At 35.3% G+C, this 21246-nt stretch overlaps 1 protein-coding gene and 1 pseudogene across 4 annotated transcripts in view; one reads left to right on the top strand and one right to left on the bottom strand.

Moving 5' to 3' along the window:
• EXOC2 (exocyst complex component 2) overlaps positions 1-21246 on the bottom strand; it is a 246195-nt gene that overhangs the window by 183982 nt on the left and 40967 nt on the right. For 3 of the 4 annotated variants that reach the window (XM_019714889.2, XM_074335319.1, XM_074335320.1), the window contains exons 2-3: positions 10464-10624; positions 6154-6330 (exon numbers count right to left, since the gene is read on the bottom strand). In XM_019714889.2, coding sequence (XP_019570448.2) covers positions 6154-6330; positions 10464-10581 — 295 coding nt within the window. In that variant the 5' untranslated portion in view covers positions 10582-10624. Of the gene's footprint in view, positions 1-6153; positions 6331-10463; positions 10625-21246 lie in introns of those variants that run through there. The other variant, XM_074335322.1, reaches the window with a different exon arrangement.
• On the top strand, positions 15722-17101 carry LOC109436360 (elongation factor 1-alpha 1; annotated as a pseudogene).

Below are 21246 nucleotides of genomic sequence, written 5' to 3'. Positions count from 1 at the left end.
ATAAAATCAACAGACAAACGGAATACTTACAACAAAGAGACTGAAATTATAAAAAAGAACCAAACAAATTCTGCAGCTGAAAAACTTAATAAAGGAGATAAAAAATGGACTAGTGAAGTTTAGGAAATAAAGCAGAACAGATGGAGGAAAGAATTAGTGATACAGTAGACAGAAATCTAGAAATGACTCAAGTGGAAGAAGAAAGGGAACTGAGAATAAAAAATTAAAAAAAAAGAAAAGAAAGAACACCATGAGAACTGTGTGACGCCCTTAGAAAGAGCAATATAAAACAATGAAATGCCTATACCAGAAGGAGAAGAGTGTGAGAAGGAAACAGAGAGCCTATTCAAGCAAATAATCAATGACAAATTCTCAAAATTAAGAAAATAAATGGATCCTCGAATCCAAGAAACCAACAGAACACCTAATTATCTCAATCCAAAAAGGCCTCCTCCAAGGCACATTATATTAAAACTGTCAAAAATTAACGACAAAAAAAGAATACTCCAGGCGGCCAGGGGGAAAAAGACGAGAACCTATAAAGGAAAGAGCATTAGATTATCATCGGATTTTTCAGCAAAAACCCTATAAGCTAGAACACTGGAAACAAATATTCGAATTATTGAAAGAGAGAAATCACCAACCAAGAATAATATATCCAACAAAGTTATGCTTTAGATATACAGGAAAAAAATAAAGGCTTTTCCAGACATACAGAAGCTGAGGGAATTTACCGTCACAAGACCTGCATTACAAGAAATTTAAAAGGGTACATTTTTACCTGAAATAAAAAGACATAGGATACAAAATTATGAGTAAGATGACTAACACAGAGAAGCAGGAAATTCCAACCCTTGTTCAGAATAGAGTATGAAACACTTAAATATAACATAAAAGTTAGAAAGAAAGAAAGAAAGAAAGAAAGAAAGAAAGAAAGAAAGAAAGAAAGAAAGAAAGAAAGAAAGAAAGAAAGAAAGAAAGGAGGAGAAGAAGAGGGAGAAAAGGAGGAAGAGGAAGAAGAAGAAGGTAGGGATTGCAACTTGGAAATGAATGCATGCATAAAAAGGGATAATCTGTGACAACAAAAACATAAAAGGAAGGGGGAATGGAGATAAGCAATCAGAAGAAAAAGCACCACTGTATATATGAAACTTTCTTTTGCATAAACCTACTGGTAACCACAAAAAAGAAATCTAGATCTGAGACATATTACATTAAAAAAGAAAAAACAGAGGGGGAAAAAAAAAATCACAGAATACCACCAGAGTAAAACAACAGAAAGCAACACAAAGGAAAAGAAACAATAGAGATACAGAGCTATCAGAAAAAAAAGAAAAGAAGAAAACATAGAATGGTTATAGGAAATCCTCATGTATCACTAATCACCCTAAAGGTAAACTGATTGCACTCACCAATTAAAAGGCACAGAGTAGTGGGATGGATCAAAAAGAAAAAACCAAGTACAACTTTATGCTACCTTCAGGAGACACATCTCGCTGTTGTAAACACAAACATAGATTCAAAGTGAAAGGATGGAAAATGATAATTCCAAGCAAATGGTATCCCGAGAAAAGTGGGTTTAGCCATACTTACATCTGACAAAACAGATTTAAAGATAAAAAAGGTAACAACAGGCAAAGATGGATATTTTATAATGAAAAGGGGGTCAATCCATCAAGAAGACATAACACTTACAAATATATATGCACCCAACCTGAGAGCACCAAAATATATAAAGCAACTACTAACAGCGCTAAAGGGAGAAACTGTCAAAAACACAATTATAGTAAGGGACCTAAATACGACACTGACAGCTATGGATAGATCATTCAAACAGAAAATCAGTAAGGGAATATCAGCCTTAAAGGACACATTAGACCAAAAGGTCTAATACTTACATAATTTTATATAAATAAATATTATGATATTTACATAATTTTGCATCCCAGAACACCAGAATATACATCCTTCTCTTTGCACATGGAACATTCTCAAGGATACACCGTATGTTGGGGCACAAATCTAGCCTCAAAAAATTTAAGAAGATTAAAATCAAACCAAGCATATTCTCCAATCACAATGCTTTGAACTTGCAAATCAACTGCAAAAAGAAACAAGGAAAAAACTAAATATGTGGAGGTTAAATATGCTACGAAATAATGACTGGGTCGAGGAAGAAATAAGAGATCAAAAGATACATGGAAAATGACAATGACAACACGAAGTATCAAAATTTGAGGGATATAGCAAAAGTAGTAATAAGAGGGAAGTTTAGAGCATTACAGAACTACCTCTAGAAACAAGAAAAATCTCAAATAAGCAACCTAACATTTCAACTGAAAGAACTACAAAAATAAGAACAATTGATACACAAAGTCAGTAGAAGGCAATAATAAAAATTAGAGCAGACTTAAACAAAATAGAGAGCAAAAACACAATAGAACATTGAGCTGCAACAAGGAGCTGGTTCTTTGAAAAGATCAATAAAATTGACAAACTTCTGGCTAGACTCACTAAGGGAAAAAGAGAAAAGACTCAAACAAAATCAGAAATGAAAGAGAAGAAGCTACAATGGACACCACAGAAATGCAAAGGATTCCACAAGAATAATACGAAAGGCTATAAGCCACCAAATTCCATAACTGAGAAGAAATGGACAAGTTCTTAGAAATATATAACCTTCCTAGACTAAATCATGAAAAATAGGAAAATCTAAATAGACCCATCAACAGTAAGGAAATTGAAACAGTCATCACAAATCTCCCAAAAAGTAGAAGTCCATGACCAGATGGCTTCATCAGTGAATTCTACCAAACTTTCAAAGAATATTTAATGTATGTCCTTTCCAAAATCTTTCCCAAAAATTGAAAAAAAAGGCAATACTTCCTAACTCATTTTACGAGACCAACATTTTTGAAAAAAATTGAAAAAGAGGCAATACTTCCTAACTCATTTTACAATACCAAGACCTTCCTGGCAAGGAAAAAACACACACACAAAAATTACAGGCCAATATTGCTGTTGAATTTAGATGCAAAAATCCTAAACACAATACTAGCAAATTGAATACAACAGTACATTAAAAAGATACAACATTCATTAATGATTAATAAAACACTTAATAAAATGGGTACAGAAGGAAGTACCTCAACATAATTAAGGCCTATATATGAGAAATCCTCTGCTAATATAATACTCAATGGTTAAAAACTGAAAGTATTTTCCTCTAAGATCAGGAACAAGACAAGGGTGCTCACTCTCACCACTGTTATTCACCATAGTGTTGGACGTCCTCGCCAGAGCAGTCAGGCAAGAGAAAAAAATAAAAGGCATCCAAATTAGGAGTAAAGCAGTAAAATTGTCACTTTTTGCAGATGATATGATTTTTTATATAGAAATCCCTAAAGATGCCACCAAAAAAATATCACAAACAATACACAAATACAGTAAAGTTGCAGGATATAAAATCAATGTACAAAAATCCATTGGGTTACTGTATACTTAAAACTGAAATCTCAGAAAAAGAAATAAAATTAAAAAAACATTTCCTTTTGCAACTGCAACCAAAAGAATAAAATACCTGGGAATAAACTTAACCAAGGATGTGAAAGACTTATATACTGAAAACTATAAGACATTTTTAAAAGAAATTGAAGAAGACACAAAGAAATGGAAAGACATTTTGTGTTCATGGATTGGAAGAATCCCCATAGTTAAAATGGCCATATTACCCAAAGCAATATACAGATTTAATGCAATCCCCATCAAAATCCCAATGGCATTTTTCAAAGATATAGAACAACAAAAATCCTCAAATTTGTATGGAACAAAAGATCACGAATAGCCAAAGCAATCCTCAGAAAAGAACAAAGCTGGAATTATCTATCACACTCCCTGAATTCAAATTATACTACAGAGCTAAATTAATCAAAATAGTATGGTACTGGCAGAAAAACAGACACATAGACCAATGGAACAGAACTGGGAGCCCAGAAATAAACCTGCATGCATATGGGCAACTACTTTTCGACAAAGGAGTGAAAAACATACAATAAGGGAAAAGAAAGCCTTTTCAATAAATTATGTTGGGAAAATTGGAAAGCCACATGTAAAAGAATGAAACTAGGCTGCTATCTGTCACCATACACAAAAATTAACTCAAAAAGGATCAAAGACCTAAATATGAGACTTGAAACAATAAAAAAAATACTTAGAAAGAAAACTTATGGACCTTACTCTCAGAGAGGATTTTATGAATATGACCGGAAAGGCTAGGAAAGTAAAAGCAAAAATGAATGGAACTATAAAACTAAAAACCTTTTTTTTTGCACAGCATCAGAAACCATCAAGAAAAGAAAAAGGCAACCAGCCGAATGAGAGAAGATAATTGCAAACAACCCCTCTGATAAGGGGCTAATATCCAAAATATATAAAGAACTCACAAACAACAAAAAATCAAACAATGCAATTTAAAAAATGGGCAGAGAACCTGAACCCTTTTCCCAAGATGACATACAAACAGCCAACAGACATATGAAAAGATGCTCAACTTCACTCGTTATTCGGGAAATGCAAATCAAAACCACAATGAGATATCACCTCACACCTGTTAGAATGGCTATCATCAACAAGGCAAGTAATAAACGTTGGAAAGGATGTGGAGAAAAGGAAACCCAGTCACACTACCATTGGAAATTCAAACTGGTGTAGCCACTACGGAAAACAATATGGAGGTTCCTCAAAAAATATAGAATGAGAGCTACATATGACCCAGCAATCCCTCTTCTGGGTGTCAACATGAAAAATCTGAAAACATTTATTCATAAAGATATATGTACCTCAGTGTTCACTGCAGCATTATTCACAATGGTCAAGATTTGGAAACAACCCAAATGTCTTTTGATGGATGTTTAGATAAAGAAGATGTGGCATATATATATATATATATATATATATATATATATATATATATATACATATATATATATATATATATATATATATATATATATATATATACACACAATGGAATACTATTCAACCATAAAAAATGATGAAATATTGTCATTTGTGACAGCAAATAAGTCAGACAGAAAAGGACAAGAACAATATGATTTCACTCATATGTAGACTATAAAACAAAAAGTAACAAACAAAATAACAAAACAAACAAACTCATAGACACAGACAACAGGTGGTTTACCTGACAGGAAGGAGGATATGGGGAATCTGAAGAGGCTAAAGGGGGACAAATATATGGTGACAAACAAGACTAGACTTTGGGTGGTGAGCACACATGCAATATACAGATGATGTGTTACAGAATTATACACTTGAAACTTTGTTATTAACCAATTTCACCCCAATAAATTAAAAAAAAAAAGTTTAAAAAAATTATTAATTTATTGAGTACTTATTTTGTGTAGGGGGTTTACAATTATGTCCTAACTCATTTCATCCTATGCAGTAAATAATGCTGTTATTCCACTTTTACCCACAAAGCTGGCATCGGAATTCCACAGTTACTAGTACTAGAGCCCAGATTAATATTCAGAGTCTGGCTCTTCAGACCAAGTTCTTAACTACTCTAATATGAGGAAGCAGGTGTAAAATGCATAAAAAAGTAACATGTAAAGTGCTATGGGGTACAAAGAGGAATGGTTATTTCTAGTTGGAAGGGCAAAAGGCACCTCCAGGCCAGGCAACATTTTGTCCAGAAGGATGGAGAAAATGAAGGAAAAGGGAATATTATTTAGATAATATTATTGCTAATTTGGCCAAATCAGGAAGACACTTCACCTCAAATCTTAACCACATAAAAGAAAAACTTTCAATTCAAGCAGAAACGTATTCAAAAGTAAAGACCTACGAATGTCATATCAAATGTTAAATGAACAGATTTTATAAAGAATTTAGAATGATAGTTCTGTCAGGATCATCCTTAGGTTTTACTGTTAGCTCAGCAAAGTGCCTTCTCAACAGTAATGCACATTTTAACCAATATCCCATTCCTGTCAAAATAAACATAAACTGAATCTAAGTTAATGAGATATAATAGAAGGTAAATTGTATACCAATCTACCACTTTTAAATTTTAAAAGACAAAACCCATTTTTATTTTCTTCTTCAGAATAATGTCATGAAAGGTGATACCTATTTTTTCAGGTTTGAGTAGCTTGAAAGAGACTGTTGAGGTTCCTTTGCCACCTGACTTCGTTGTGACAATTATGTCTCCTTTGTCATTTTTGGCTTGTCCCACTCGACATACTATTTTACTTGCAGACATCCATTCTGCTGTCAGGAGGCAATTATGTCCACAAATTGTCAAACCTGAAAATAAAAGCATACATATAACAAAGTTTAAAAGAACAATGGTAAGACTTAGTCATGTCCATTACATGACTCCTCTTAGCAATACCAGTAATACCAAGAACTGAAACCTAAATATAGAATAACATTTTCTTGTTCAACAATTATTTCTATTATTGAATATACCCAACATTATTTGCAAATATACTACTGTCTCTATTGATTTCTGTCTAATCTGTTTTTCTCTAATATTTAAGACTTCTTTTAGATTGTATTTGTTTCTTGAAATATCCATGGAATTAGATAACAATGACCACAATAAGTATGTGTAGCATTCCAGATTAGTTACACTATGAGAATCTTAAATTGTTTTCACAGCTATTGGAAGGGAAACTATTGTTATTATTTAAAGTCTAAGTTATTGATATAAAATTCTAAAGTGTAAATAAATGTATATATCATTCCCTAAACACACACTGATCCATCTTCCTAAAAATAATCTGCATGTACTTTTACTAGTGTGTTCAATTATACATGATAACAGAATGAACTGAAGTAGATACTCTATTTTAAGCATCGGCTGGAGTCTGGTACATCCAGTAACGTTCTCGGACATTACTGGTTTACGATTTCATTTTTTATATTGTTTATCATCCCTATAATGGCAGTCCATGCTGTCTTAGTGTTTCCCTAATGATACTGTCACTATACTACATTCTGCTCTCACAATAACCTGGCACTCCCAAAAGGTCAACTCATGCCTGGCACTTCAAGCCTTGATTCCATGTGAATAACAATGTAGGCAGCAACCAAACAGGGAGGCACTGCAAGACAGCAGTGAGAGCAACAGGATGCCAGGCAGAACACCCAACCACCACCACGTGAACCCACCGCCAGCTTAGTCTCCTCACTTATTTCCTTTCTATTTCCCATTTCTGCAAAACAGAGACCAATAAACCAAATATTTATGGAGAAAATAAACCAAACTACTAGTGGCAAAGTCCCAGACACTTCACACTTAATTTTCTTTCTTTACTTTTTTTTTTTTAAGTTTATTGGGGTGACAATTGTTAGTAAAATTATACTTTTTTTTCTCATCATGTAACTTTTTATATTGCTCAGCAGTCAAGTTTGGCAATTGCAATTTTTTTTTTTCCAAGAACACCTCAACTAATGCCAAATTCAGTTGAAAAAATGTAGGGAGGGATTCAAGTTATCCTTTGTTACAACTTACAGTACTATTAACTATAAAGGAATAAAAACAACTATATTTTAAAGACATATTTGTAGAAATAATGAATTTTAGGGATTTCCCTAAAACACCTGTATTTATTCAAGTATGAAATTTTGTTTTTCTAACAAAGCGCTGAAAGGTTCCTTTAGGGTTAGGTTTTCTGTTAGTTTTTTAAAACGTGTAATGACATTTACACATTTTTAAAGGAATTCATAATTCAAAATTACTTTTTTCAAAATGGGAATGTCTTTGATGTCTTTCCTGATAATATATTTTTGTTACCAAAAATTTAAACAATTTAAGAGACTGAAAACATCCCTGGAACTCCTCTCCATCTCCAAGACAAGCACTTTGAAACACTCCAAGGCATATCTGCTCAAATAATTTTTATGCATTCATAAATCAGTCTGTGTACTTTTTCAATGAATGGGAAATGTTTTAATTTATAAACTGTTCAATTATAGATGGTAGGTATTTTGATATCTATAACTTTACATATTAAAAAAATCAATATATAACAATATTTTTAAATTTTAGAGTATTGAAAAGATTCTTGTGATTTTAAATATTAACTTACTCCAGAAAGGATAAAAAGTCAACAACAAATGTCAGGGCTTCATGTAAAGTCATTCCTAATATAAGTTGCCTGCTGGAGAACTATCTTAGAATTAAAGCTGAGGAATGACAGCAGATATCAGATACGACAACATGAAGTCTTAAAAACATGTTCAGATAAACAAGCATGAATGATATCCATAATGCTACAAGTTGAGGAAAAACTACCCAGAATAACAGTTTATCCATCTAGTCATGGCTGCTATCAATGTCCCTCTGATTTAATATCTATTCTGCATTTTAACTAAAAAAGTTAATAATCACCATATAATTTTAAACACAGATTTAAACAGATCATTTTAAATGTCAGGAAAATTAAATAAGATCGTAAGACCTATTTCTTAATTTCTTAAGTACATTTTTGCTAAGTTATTGAAAGCTAAGCGATCTGCTTCATAAAATATAACAACATTTTTCTTTATTGACTTCTAAAATTCCAAATAAAGTGTTTTTATAGTGTTGTATTTGCCTAGTGTAGATATCATCTGAGTTAAAAAACAATTATTTAGTAGGTTAAGTGTGCTTTTTTAAAAAACGTTTCTTGGTCAACATAGGCAGGTTGAAAGCTGAACTAGTAAGATTTATAAAAGTAATACACATTTAATCAAGTAAGAATAACACTGACTGAAGCTAAAGCAAGATTAAAATTTACACAAACTAGTAACTATCATATTTAAGAGCTCACAATGACTGCAGTTAAAATGTGGGACATAACCTCCATCTGTATGGTCCACTTTCATACATTCTGGAGATTTTCTCACTTTGGTTAAAGAAAATGCTGGAATGAGCTATATAAAAAACGAAGACATAGATGATATTATCTTCTTAAGAGTAATAAATTTAAGTTTCACTTACTGAATAATAAAAAAAACTATAGCTAGAGAAAGCAATATGAGACATATTTAAATAACTCTAGCAAAAAGAATTAATTGGGAAGTGCAAAACTCAGTTATTAAACAAAGTGCAAAGCTTCAGTTCACTTTCTCTTTCGAAAGGGTTTCCTGAATGGTCAAAAGCTGTCAATCAGTAGCAATAATGCGAGAAAAACAAGTTCCAACTCATAATCTCTAGGACTTTACCAATGGATCCCTCATAAAGTAAGAAATTAGTCAAGAAAATGTCTGAATCCAGATAAATGTATGTGGGAAATCAGAATATGTCTTCAGTAACATATACTGGAGTCTCTCCTTCTTCATTCTCAATGTATCTGTATACCCTCACACAGAGTTCACCGGAAAATAATCTTAACTGACCATACAATAATAGTTATAATTTGCTCTCTCCCCTAGCTGTCTCTGACACTCATTTGTATTTTTATAAAAACATAATTGGGCTCCATCTTTAGAGACTGAAACAGTGGGGCCAGATCATTCTTTTTTTTTTTTTTTAATTCTACAAGAGACTAAGACAAGCCAGGAGTGAGAACAATTGACAAACATCAATGTTTAAATAAGCCATCAGTAAAGTGTCTCCATGTTGTGGTGGGGGAGACACATACTATGCAAACCAACATCTAAAAAATGCGGTGTCAGATGGATGCATACTATTCTATCATTCATGTCCTTCAGCTTAAAAAGATTAAAAAACATAAAATGATCCTAAAAACTAAAATTCAGTTTGCTCTAAATATGTCAATATTAGGAGAGCCTAAACAAAGATAGATTAACATGGGTGAGAATGGGTTTGAAGAGATTTTGTTGGCTGTAAGTCTCAAGCCTTGGCAGGCACAGTTTATGTGTATTTTGGATCAATGGTGGTGCTCTCAGCCAGCTAGAGCATCCAGGTGGCAGAGAAAAGGAAACGATAAGATCTACAGGTCACAGTGAGGCTATATACCTGGTGAGGGTCTCTTTTAGGTGGAGTGAAGAGCCAAGTGGTACTGGTATCACCAGGAGGTACAGTTAAGATTTAATCTGAAGAGCAGTAGGAACAGAAGGGCACATGAGAAAGAATACAGACAGCTGTATAATGGAGGGGAAACTGTAGAGAGCCAAGATAGGGAGGAGGCTGTTTAGGCAATCTAAGCAGGAAGATCAAAGCTGAGGAAGTGGAGGCAAATCTCAGTTGTGGGAAACTTTCTAAAGGACGTGGTGAAAGACAACATAGATAAGATTTGATAAAATAATAATTTTAACAGAAAAATCAAAAAACCAAACAATTCTTTCATTTTTATTCAGATCATTCTGTACAGACCACAGTAATGTTTATCTATCACCTTCACTATTTCAAAATAATATATTTTACCTCAACTGCCCAACATAAAAATGCATTTACCATGGATACATAGCATAGACCTCGCCCTTACCTATGAGGTCAGTTGGGCCGGTCCCCAGGTTTTCTCCTCTAATTGTGACCTTGGTCCACGGTATGCCTTCATTTGGAGAGATGCCTGTCACAAGCGGGGGCTGTCGTGAACGAGACATTGTGCTTGGTGGAGCAAATCCGAGATTTAGTTACAAAAGTAATCTGTTAAAAGAGAATGAAAAAAAAGCATCAGTGCCAACTGAGATAAGCAGTGACTAAAAATATAAGAATGCTAGACATTCAGTACCAAAACATAACAAGTATTCTTAAACATATACTTCTAAACTTTTTTGCTATCATTTAGCCTGTCTGCCAACATATCCTGAACACAAAGTTTACTAAGAACATTCTAGCTCGTACTGCAAGGGAAGTAGCAGAAAAATAACAGAAACTAAGCCCTTGGTTCTAGGAACTCTCAATATCACGACAGAGAGAACCTAATGTCACCATTTACCTCCATGCTACATCTGCTGAATCCCAAATGTATGCTAGAAACTGTTCTACTCCCAAAGTTGTTTGTGGAGGATGTTCTGATAAAACATATTAATAAAAATTAAATTATAGTTATATTCCCATAGGTGTACTGAGTTTCCCTTTATTTTTAAATTATACTTAGAATAGCAATTCTTTTTTAATGTGTTCAAATCAATACACAGACATTTCTACAAAACCCCGAGTGTGGATGTACAGGCAGAAGTGTTCTGAGTGTAGCAGAGCACACTCAAGTCCAGTCAAACACACCGGTGTCCGAGTCCTGTGCTCCGATTTACTAATTGTGTCCTAAACCTCCTTTTTCACTTGTGTAAAAAGGGAGCTAACAGAACTTTCATGAAGTTACAGCTAAGATTGCACAGGGTAATTCTTGCAAAGCACAGAATTAAATATAATTAGTTTTATGACTGCAGTTAATCAGAATATCTTCTGTAAACAACTTCGGCAGTAGAACATTTTCTAGCATATATTTGGGATTCAGCAGGTGCAGGCATGGAGATAAATGCTGACATTAGGTTCTAATGTCATGATATTGCAAGTTCCTAACATATAGTGGGCAACCGACTATTAATAAAACCTCACTGATAAATCCCTACAGAACTCCTCATGTGCTCAAGGCTTCAGATGCCCCAGAAGGGGACGGTGAGATTCAGAGCAGAAAAAACTTGGCTGTATCTGAATAGGGTGAGGAGATACACATCTTGACCCCAGCTCCCACCCTGCAGTCAGGCAGCAGATAAGCAGTTTAGTCTCTGAAGAAACCAAAAAGAAGAGGACCAGTATTCAGGAATACCAGGCAAAATAGGGGTGATTACATGCCAAGCTGCACAGCGAGCTGTGGCTTCCTCAGGGCTCTTCCTAGCCCCACTCCTACACCACTGTCAGCAAGGCGTGTAAGCTCCCCCACCCAGCTCCACCCTGCCCAGGTAACTAGAATATCAGTCACTGAAGAAACTGAAGAGCCCTCGGAAAAAAAGAACCAAAGATCCTGACATGTAAGGGTCCTCCCCCCAAATGGAAGGCTACCTGCCTGAAGTCATATCTCCTGATTACAAATTCTGCCCACACACAAATTAAACTAATCAGCTGTTCACAGCCTCACTCTCAAATATACAAGGACAGTCAAAGACAATCAGATGGTCAAGGAAAATATGTGACACAGAGAGATGGAAGTCAGATAAACAAAAAGATCCAGAGAAAAGAGATAAGTCAGATGTACAGGCTAAATCCTGCCCCTTCCAAAAATATCATGTTGCAGTCCTAACCCCCCATATATCAGAATGTGACAATATTTAGAGATTAGGCCTTTTTTAAAAAGGTGATTAAGGTAAAATGAGGTCATACAGATAAGACCTAATCAAACATGACTAGTGTCCTTATAAGAGGAAATTAGGATACGACACACACAGAAGGAAGGCCATGTGAGAAAATGGAGAAACACCCATCTACACACCACAGAGAGAGGCCTTCAAAAGGAACCAACCCTCTGACACCTTGATCTCGGACTTCCAGCCTACAGAATCATGAGAAAATGATTTCTGTTGTTTTAGCCAGCAGTTTATAGGACTTTATTATGGCAGCCTAAGCAAACCAACACAGCAAGCAACAGAAAAACAAAACAAAAAAAACTTCAACAGTATTGTAAACTTTGACCCTAATTTAGTATCTGCAGAGGGAAAAAAGATTTTATCCCTAAAAGAACAGATGCCATGAAAAGGAATCAATCCAAAACTAAGAGCTCTTGAAACCTTTAAAAGAGGCAAAAGAAACAAGATTTATATCATCCTATTAATGGAGGAACGGATCACTGTTTTAATCAAATGTGGTAAAAAGAATGCAAATACGCAGATGTGTATTTGGGGAACAGGGGACGAGGATGAAGAAAGAGAGTTACAAATTTTATCTGAAATTGACTATCAAGATAATGACAGATTAGACATAAAATCTGGAAATGTGGAGGTGGGTGCCAGAAGAGAGAGCTAGATGAGTTTGCGTATGATGTATAATAAAGAATGTGACTGAGCTTTGTCCCTAGTTGAATGAGGGACACTCAAAATCTAAGAACTACCTCTCTTATTCATAAGCCCTCGATATCACAGGTACATAATATTCATAGCAACTCAATATCGGGACTGGCCAAACCAGAAAGAGCAATCATGTAATTACAGGGCTGGGGCTTTGAGCCACGTGGTATCTGCTTGAACTCTGGAAAAAGGGAGCCGGGCTGAAGATTGAGTTCAATCTCATGGCAAGCAATGGAGTCAAACATGCCTAGGTAATTTATTTAATACAATTAAAACAGCAAAACAACAACACAAAAAGTGAAGGACCACAAGGATATCACCATGCACCCAATAAACCGAATGAGACAACTCAAGGTTATCTTGACTTCTCTCCTTCCCTAGCGAACCCTGGATACTGAAAATCTTTCTGTCAGACCCAAAGTCAACTATTCCTCTCAATTCTATTGTTGCTCCCCCGATTAAGACCTTCATTTTCGCTCCCTGGAAATTGAGACAGACTTCTATTATAATCTCCACTGCAATCCACTCTCAGCAAACACCAGTCAACTCTCCAAAATACAAATCTCATCAATATCATTGTGAACTAAAAAAAAAATCTTCCATGACAACCCACTGCTCAGTGGTCTCACATGTCCACAAAATCCTTAGCATTTTATTAAAACCTGTCGCACTAGATTCTTTCCTATTTCCTACACTCTGAGTCATTTCCCTCAGTCATCTGACACTAGCCACGTTAAGCCTGTTCACCTCTTAGGAACAGCCAAGTACTTTTAGGCCATCATGATTTCCTTTATCTTTTTTCAACTAAATAGAAAGTCTGTCCAACTTTGTTAAATCCTTACCAATACTTCAAGGTCAAGCTTAAATGTTACCTTCTCTAAGAAACTCTCCCTGATCCTTCCTTGCATAATGTTTCACTATATAATTATAATATTTGCTTTATTAAACCTTAGAAATGTCTCTTCTTTGAGGACACATGATGTTTAATCAACTGTATATCCCCAATGCCTACCAACAAAGGGGAAATGAGTAACGCCTGATTTAAGAAAACAAAGTCAACATTTTTCAGAATAGAACAAAATCCAAAGTCTCTAAAATGTATTATCCACATACCTAGGATACAACAAAAGTGACTGGACCCATTAAAAAAAGGTGATAAATATGTAGCCCCTAGTCAAGTAAGAAAAGCAGACAATAGAAACACACCCCAACATGAGGCAGATCAGAATTAGTAAACAAAAATTTGAAAGAGTCCATAACAAGTAAGCTGTTAGAAATATACAGTCATAATCAATGAATATATAGGTATTCTGAACAGCAAATCTGAAATTATAAAACCAAATAAAATGGAAATTCTAGAACTGAAAGGTACAATATCTAAAATAAAAAAATACACTGATTGGGTTGAACAGAAGACAGAAGAGAGTTGAAGTCAGTGAACATGAATGTGACTCTATAGAAAGTATCCAGTATGAAGAAAAGGATAAAAAGGAAAAGATCAGATATTCAGTAACCTCTGGAAAATATCAAGCACTCAGATGTAAGAGAGAATGGAGCATAAAATAATATTTGAAGAAGAGATGGGTGAAATTTCCCCAAATTTATTGAAAACTATTATTCTAGATATTCAAAAAGTCCAGCATTTATCAGGTGAGATAAATACAAAGAAAATCACACCTAGACACACTGAAGTCAAATTCAAAGATACAATATTAAAAGCAATCAGAAGAAAAAAAAAAGACATATTATATAAAGAGGAATAACGAACGATATGAATGATGATTTCTAAGCAGAAAAAACTGAAGGCCAAAAGACAACGTAACATCCTTAAAGTGCTGAAAGAAAAAACCATGTCAGAAATGAAGTGTAAAAGGGCATTTTTTCGTGTTGGGAAAACTGGGCAGCCATATGCAAAAGAATGAATCTAGATCCCTCTCTTATACTACACACAAAAAATCAACTTAAAATGAATTAAAGACTTAAACGTAATCCCTGGAACCAGTAGGGGGTAAGACATTGGTCTCCACAATGGTTTTTTTGTGTCTGACACCAAAAACAAAAGCAACAAAAGCAAAACTAACCAAGTGGGACGACATCTATAAAGCTTCTGCACAGCAAAGTAAACCAACAAAATGAAAAGGCAGCCTATGGAATGGGAGAAAATATTTATAAACCACATATCCAATAAGGAGTTAATATCCAAAATATACAAGGAACTCATACACTTCAACAGCAAAAACACAAATACCCCAATTTAAAAATGGGCTGAGAGTTTCAACAGACATTGTTCCAAAGAAGACATACTGATGGCCAACTGCATCCATGACATCTCTAATCCTGAGGGAAATTAAATCAAAACCAGTATGAGGTATCACCCCACACTTGTTAGGATGTCTGTTATCAGAAAGACAAGACAGCAAATGCTGACTGTGGAGAAAAGGAACCCTCATGCCCTGTTGGTGGGAATGCAAACTGGTACAGCCATCATGGAAAACAGCATGGTGGCTCCTGAAAAAATTAAAAATAGTTTTTCGCAATAGGTTTACCATTAGGACACAGGTGTCATGAAAACCACTGCTAAATCTAAGCTAAAATGGGTAAGGAAAAAGGCTCATATCAACATCACTGTCACTAGACACACAGATTCTACCAGTACTGGTCATCTGATCTACAAATGTGCTGGGATCGACAAAAAAAAAAAAAAAAAAAAACTATCAAAAAATAGGAGGAGGAGGCTGCTGAGATGGGAAAGAGCTCCTTCTTCAGGAATGCCTGGGTCTTGGATAGACTGAAAGCTGAATGTGAGCCTGGGATCACCACTGATATCTCCCTATGGAAATTCCAGACCAGCAAGTACTATGTGACCATCGCTCATTTCCCAAAACACAGAGATTTTATCAAAAAGACGATTACAGGCACATCTCAGGCTGACTGTGCTGTCCTGAGGCTGCTGGTGTTGGGGAATCTGAAGCAGTTATCTCCAAGAATGGGCAGACCCCCAAGCATGCCCTTTGGCTTACACTCTAGTTTCAAAACTAACTGCAGGGGTTGAAAAAAAAACAGATCCCACTGAACCATCCTACAGCTAGAAGAGATATGAGCAAATTGTTAAGGAAGTCAGCACCTACATTAATAAAACATACAATGGACGCAATAATATTTATGCCAATTTCTGGTTTAAATGGTGACAACATGCTGGAGACAAGGGCTGACATGCCTTAATTCAAGGGATTGAAAATCACCCGTAAAGATGGCAATGCCAGTGGAACCACAGTACTTGAAGCTCTGGAATTGCATCCTGCCACCAACTCATTCAACTGACAAGCCCTTGCGTCTGCACCTCCAGGATGACTACAAAGTTGGTGGTATTGGTCCTGTCCCTGTGGGCCGAGTGCAGACTGGGGTTCTCAAACTCAGGTTGGTGGTCACCTTTGCTCCTGTCAATATTACAACTGAAGCTTTGAGTGAAGCTCTCTCTAGGGACAATGTGGACTTCAATGTCCAGAACATGTATGTCAAAGGTATTCATTAAAGCAACATGGCTGCTGACAGTAAAAATGGCGCACAAGGGAAGCAGCTGGCTTTACGGCTCAAGTGATTACCCAGAGCCAGCCGGCCAAATCAGTGCACCTGTGCTGGACCGCCACACAGCTCATATATTGCTGGCAAATTTGCTGAGCTGAAGAAGACTGATCATCATTATGGAAAGAAGTTGGAAGAAATTCTTGAAATCTGGTGATGCTGCCATCATTGATATGGTTTCTGGCAATCTCATGTATTGAGAGCTTCTCTGACTATCCTCCTTTAGGTCATTTTGCTGTTCAAGACACAGACAGTTGCTGTGGGTGTCATCAAAGCAGTGGACAAGAAGGCAGCCAGAGCTGGCAAGGTCACCAAGTCTGTCCAGAAGGCTCAGAAGGCTAAATGGACATTATCCCCAATACCTGCCACCCCAGTCTTAAGCAGTGGTGGAAGAACAGTCTCAGCACTGTTTGTCTCGATTGGCTATTTAAGTTTAACAATAAAAGACTGGTCAATGATAATGCGTCAGTTTGTAAAACCCTCAAACAGAAAGAAGAATGTTTTGTGGACCATTTGTCTTCTGTGTGTGTGGCAGTTTTAAGTTATTAGTTTCTAAGATCAGTACTTTTTACAACTTGACTAAAAGTTTATCACAGAACTTTGAAATCCATTAAAGCAAAGTTTAATGAGGGGAAAAGAATTTAAAATAGAATTTTCACATGATCCAGCAGTCCCTCTTCTGGATATACAAGGACAGAACTTAATTCTCAGATCTCGTATATCCAAAGGAAATGAAATCATTATCTGAAAGAGATTTATGTACTCCCATGTTCACTGTAGCATTATTCACAACAGTCAAGACATGGAAATAACCTAAGTGTTCATCGATAGGTAATTGGATGAAGAAAATGTGACATTTACTTATTAGTATATGTGTGTGTATTCATATGTACAAGATCAGACAATTAAGTTGGTGAATTTTCCACCGGGTACTGACATGGGGTGTGTGTGTGTGTGTGTGTGTGTGTGTGTGTGTGTGTGTGTGTGTGTGTTAGAATATTATTTGGCCTTCAAAAAGAAGGAATTCTTACAATCTGTGTATACTTTGTATTACAATTTTATTTGTCAATTATGCCTCAATAAAGCTGAAAAAAGGGCATTTTCAAACAAAGGAAATTCACTGGGAACAAATCTCTATGACAAGACACCCTAAAGGAAGTTCTTCAACCTAAAGTGAAATGATACCATAACTTGCAAGGAGATTTTATAATGTGAAATGATGAATTCATCAGAAGGACAAAACAATCTAAACTGTGCATATACCTCGTTACAGAGCTCCAAAACACACGAAACAAAAGCTAAATATAGGAAGAAAGATAAATCCTCAATTGTGGCCAGAGATTTTATACGCTCTTAGTATGGATAACAATTAGATTAAACAAAACTCAGTAAGGCTACAGAAGATAGGAACAACACTACTGATCATAATGACCTAACTGGCATTTACAAAACTCCTTTTCAAGTGTCTACAGAATGTCTACCAGAAGAGTCTACATGCTGGGCTAAAAAAAAAAGTCACAATGAATTCCAAAGACTGAAACGCCAAAGACTACAAAGGAATTAAATTAGAAAGCAACAGCAGTACAATATCAAGAAAAGTATCCAAGTATTTGGAAGTTAAACAACACACTTCTAAATAACCCAACAGTCAAAAAAAAAAAAAAAAAAAAAAAATCAAGAGGGGAAAAAAAGAATTATTTTTGACTGAATGATAATGGAAGTATAATCAAAATTTGTGAGAGGTAGCCAAAGCAGGGTGCTTTAAAACTTTATATTAAGAGAAAGATTTACAATTAAGAATCTATGTTTCTACCTTAAGAAACTAGAAAAAGAAGAGCTAATTCAACCCAAAATAAAGGGGCGGTGGGAGGAACAAGAAAGCAGAATGAGGAAAATATTGGAGTAGAAATCAAGAAAACAGAAAGTAAAAATAATAGAGAAAAAATTGTAAAGCCAAAAGTATTTCTTTAAAAATTAATAAAAATCAATAAATCATAATAAAATTCTCTTTAAAAAAAAACACAACACACACAAATTACCAATTTCAGGAATGAAAGAGGGAATAACTATAGATACTAAAGACATTTTTTAAAAAGTAAAAAAAGACTATTATAAACAACTTTATGCCAATGAATTTGATAACTTAGATGAAATAGAAAATTTCCTTCAAGACAAGTTACCAAACTAACACAAGATAAATAAAAAATCTCAAATCTTCATATTTATTAAATAAATCGAACTCATCATTAAAAACCTTTCCCACAAAGAAAACTTCAGACCTAGATGGTTTTACCAATGAAATCTAGCAAACATTTAAGAAAGAAATAACACCAAGCCTACATGAATTATTTCAGAAAAGGGAAGCAGAGGGACTACATCATGACCAAATGGGGTTTAATCCCAGCCATGAAAACTAACTTCAAAACCCAATCACTGTAAATCGCATTAAAAGTAAAAAGAAAAACTGTGTTCAACTAAATAGATGCAAAAGTCTTTGAAAAAAATCCAACACCTACTCATAATTTAAAACTCTCTACAAACTAGGAATAGGTGGGATCTCCTCGATCAATAAAGAACAACTGGGGGGGAGGGGCACACACCGAACATCATACTTAATGGTGAAATACACGAAGCTTTCCCCCTAAGACCAGTAATAAAGCAAGGATGTCTCTTTCATCGTGTCTATTTAACACTGTTCTAACGGTTCTAGCCAGTGCAATAAGATAAGGCTAAAAAAATAAATGGCATAAAGATCACAAAGGAAGAAACAAACATTTTCTATTTGCAAATGACAAGACCATTTATATAGAAAATCGTAGGGAATGTGCTAAGCAATTAATAGACTAATGAATGTAGCAAGTAGTCATAGACAATATACAAAAATTAGTGATTTTTATATTCTAGTATGAAATAATTAGAAAGCATGCTTTTAAATTCTGTCTGATAATATCATTATAAAGCCAAAATACATTTAATAAAAATATATAAGATTTCTACACTGAGAACCTCAAAATATTGCAGAGGAAAAAAAAAAGATCTAAATAAGTGGAGATCTATACCATGTCTATGGATCAGAAGACTCAATGTTACTAAAATATCAATTCTCCCCAAACTGATGTATAAATTCATGCAAGCTTATGCAGAGAAATTCGCAAGCTGATTCTAAAATTCCTATAGATATTCAAGAACCTAGAATCTCCAAAACAATTTTAGATGGGGAAAAAACTATAAGACATCATAAAATATCTACAGTAACCAAAACAGTAAGTTGTTGGCATAAGCATAACCGAATGATCAGTGGAACAGAATACAGTTCGGAACACTTGTAAAACCGGTTGATTTCTGACAAAGGCAACACAGCAATTCAAGGGGAAAAATAATAATTTCATCAAATGGTGTTGAAACAACTGGGTCTCCACATCGGGGGAGAAAAGAACCCGAATTGCAACTTCACACCACCTACAAAAATTAATTTAAGATAGATCATAGGCCTAAATATAAAAACTAAAATTATAAACTACAAAGATAAAATAAGAGAATATTTCCACTACCTGGATATAGCTAAAGTTGTTTTTTTCCAACATGAAAAACAATAACCATACATTGAAAACTCTGATAGAGTTAATAAGAATTAAAACTTTCTCATCAAAAAAAATAATAAACAGGCAACCATAGACTGGCAGAAAATTCAGTGGTACCTCGGTTTTCAAACACAATCCGTTCCGGAAGACTATTCAAGCCCTGAAATGTTCGAAAACAGCTGAGAGCTAGGCCTCAGGATCTTGCACTCAGCGGAAGCCGCATGACATGTTCGATTTCCGAAGTGTGTTTGAAAACCGAAGCATTTACTTCCAGGTTTACAGCATTCATAAAAGAAATGTTCATCAACAGAGACATTCGAAAACAAAGGTACTACTATATTCTCAATGGATACATCAGAGAAGGACATTATATAAGTAATATATAAAGAACTCTTTCAAGTTAATAAGACAGGCTACCCATTTTTTTTTAATGAGCAAAAGAAGAGGTCCAGTTGCCGTTGCTAGTTGCAGGGGGCACAGCCCACCATCCCTTGTGGGAGTCGAACCAGCAACCTTGTAGTTGAGAGGATGCGCTCCAATCAACTGAGCCATCTGGGAGCTCAGCAGCAGCTCAGTTCAAGGTACCGTGTTCACTTTTAGTTGCAGGGGGCACTGCCCACCATCCGTTGCGGGAGTCGAGGAATTGAACTGGCAACCTTGTGGTTGAGAGCCCACTGGCCCATGTGGGAATCGAACCGGCAGCCTTGGAGTTAGGAGCATGGAGCTCTAACCGCCTGAGCCACCGGGCCAGCCCAAAAGAAGAGACTTTTAACAAAAGAAGATGTATGAACTCATCATTTTTAATAGATATATGATTGATAGATACATAGATAGGCAGATAGATGCATATTTTTTTGGGGGGCGGGGAGGTAGAGAGAGCTGGTTCTCAGTTCTCTCTCAGTTCCCTGAGAGAGACTACAGGCAATAACACAAGACACAAGAATAGCAATGAGCATATACCTAACTTCTAAATATCATTATCCAGTAAAAGGAGCCAGGGTCCTTGGAGAAAGGCTGATTTCACAGTTGAGGCAGGGAGAGTACAGCATAAGCCCAAAACATTGTATCATGTCAGTAAGGAAGTACTCAAAGAATGATGGGGACA

Source organism: Rhinolophus sinicus, linkage group LG06, assembly GCF_036562045.2.
Source record: "Rhinolophus sinicus isolate RSC01 linkage group LG06, ASM3656204v1, whole genome shotgun sequence".
NCBI lineage: Eukaryota > Metazoa > Chordata > Mammalia > Chiroptera > Rhinolophidae > Rhinolophus > Rhinolophus sinicus.
The sequence above is the reverse complement of the archived record's forward strand: the minus strand, read 5'-3'. Positions and strand labels throughout refer to the sequence as shown.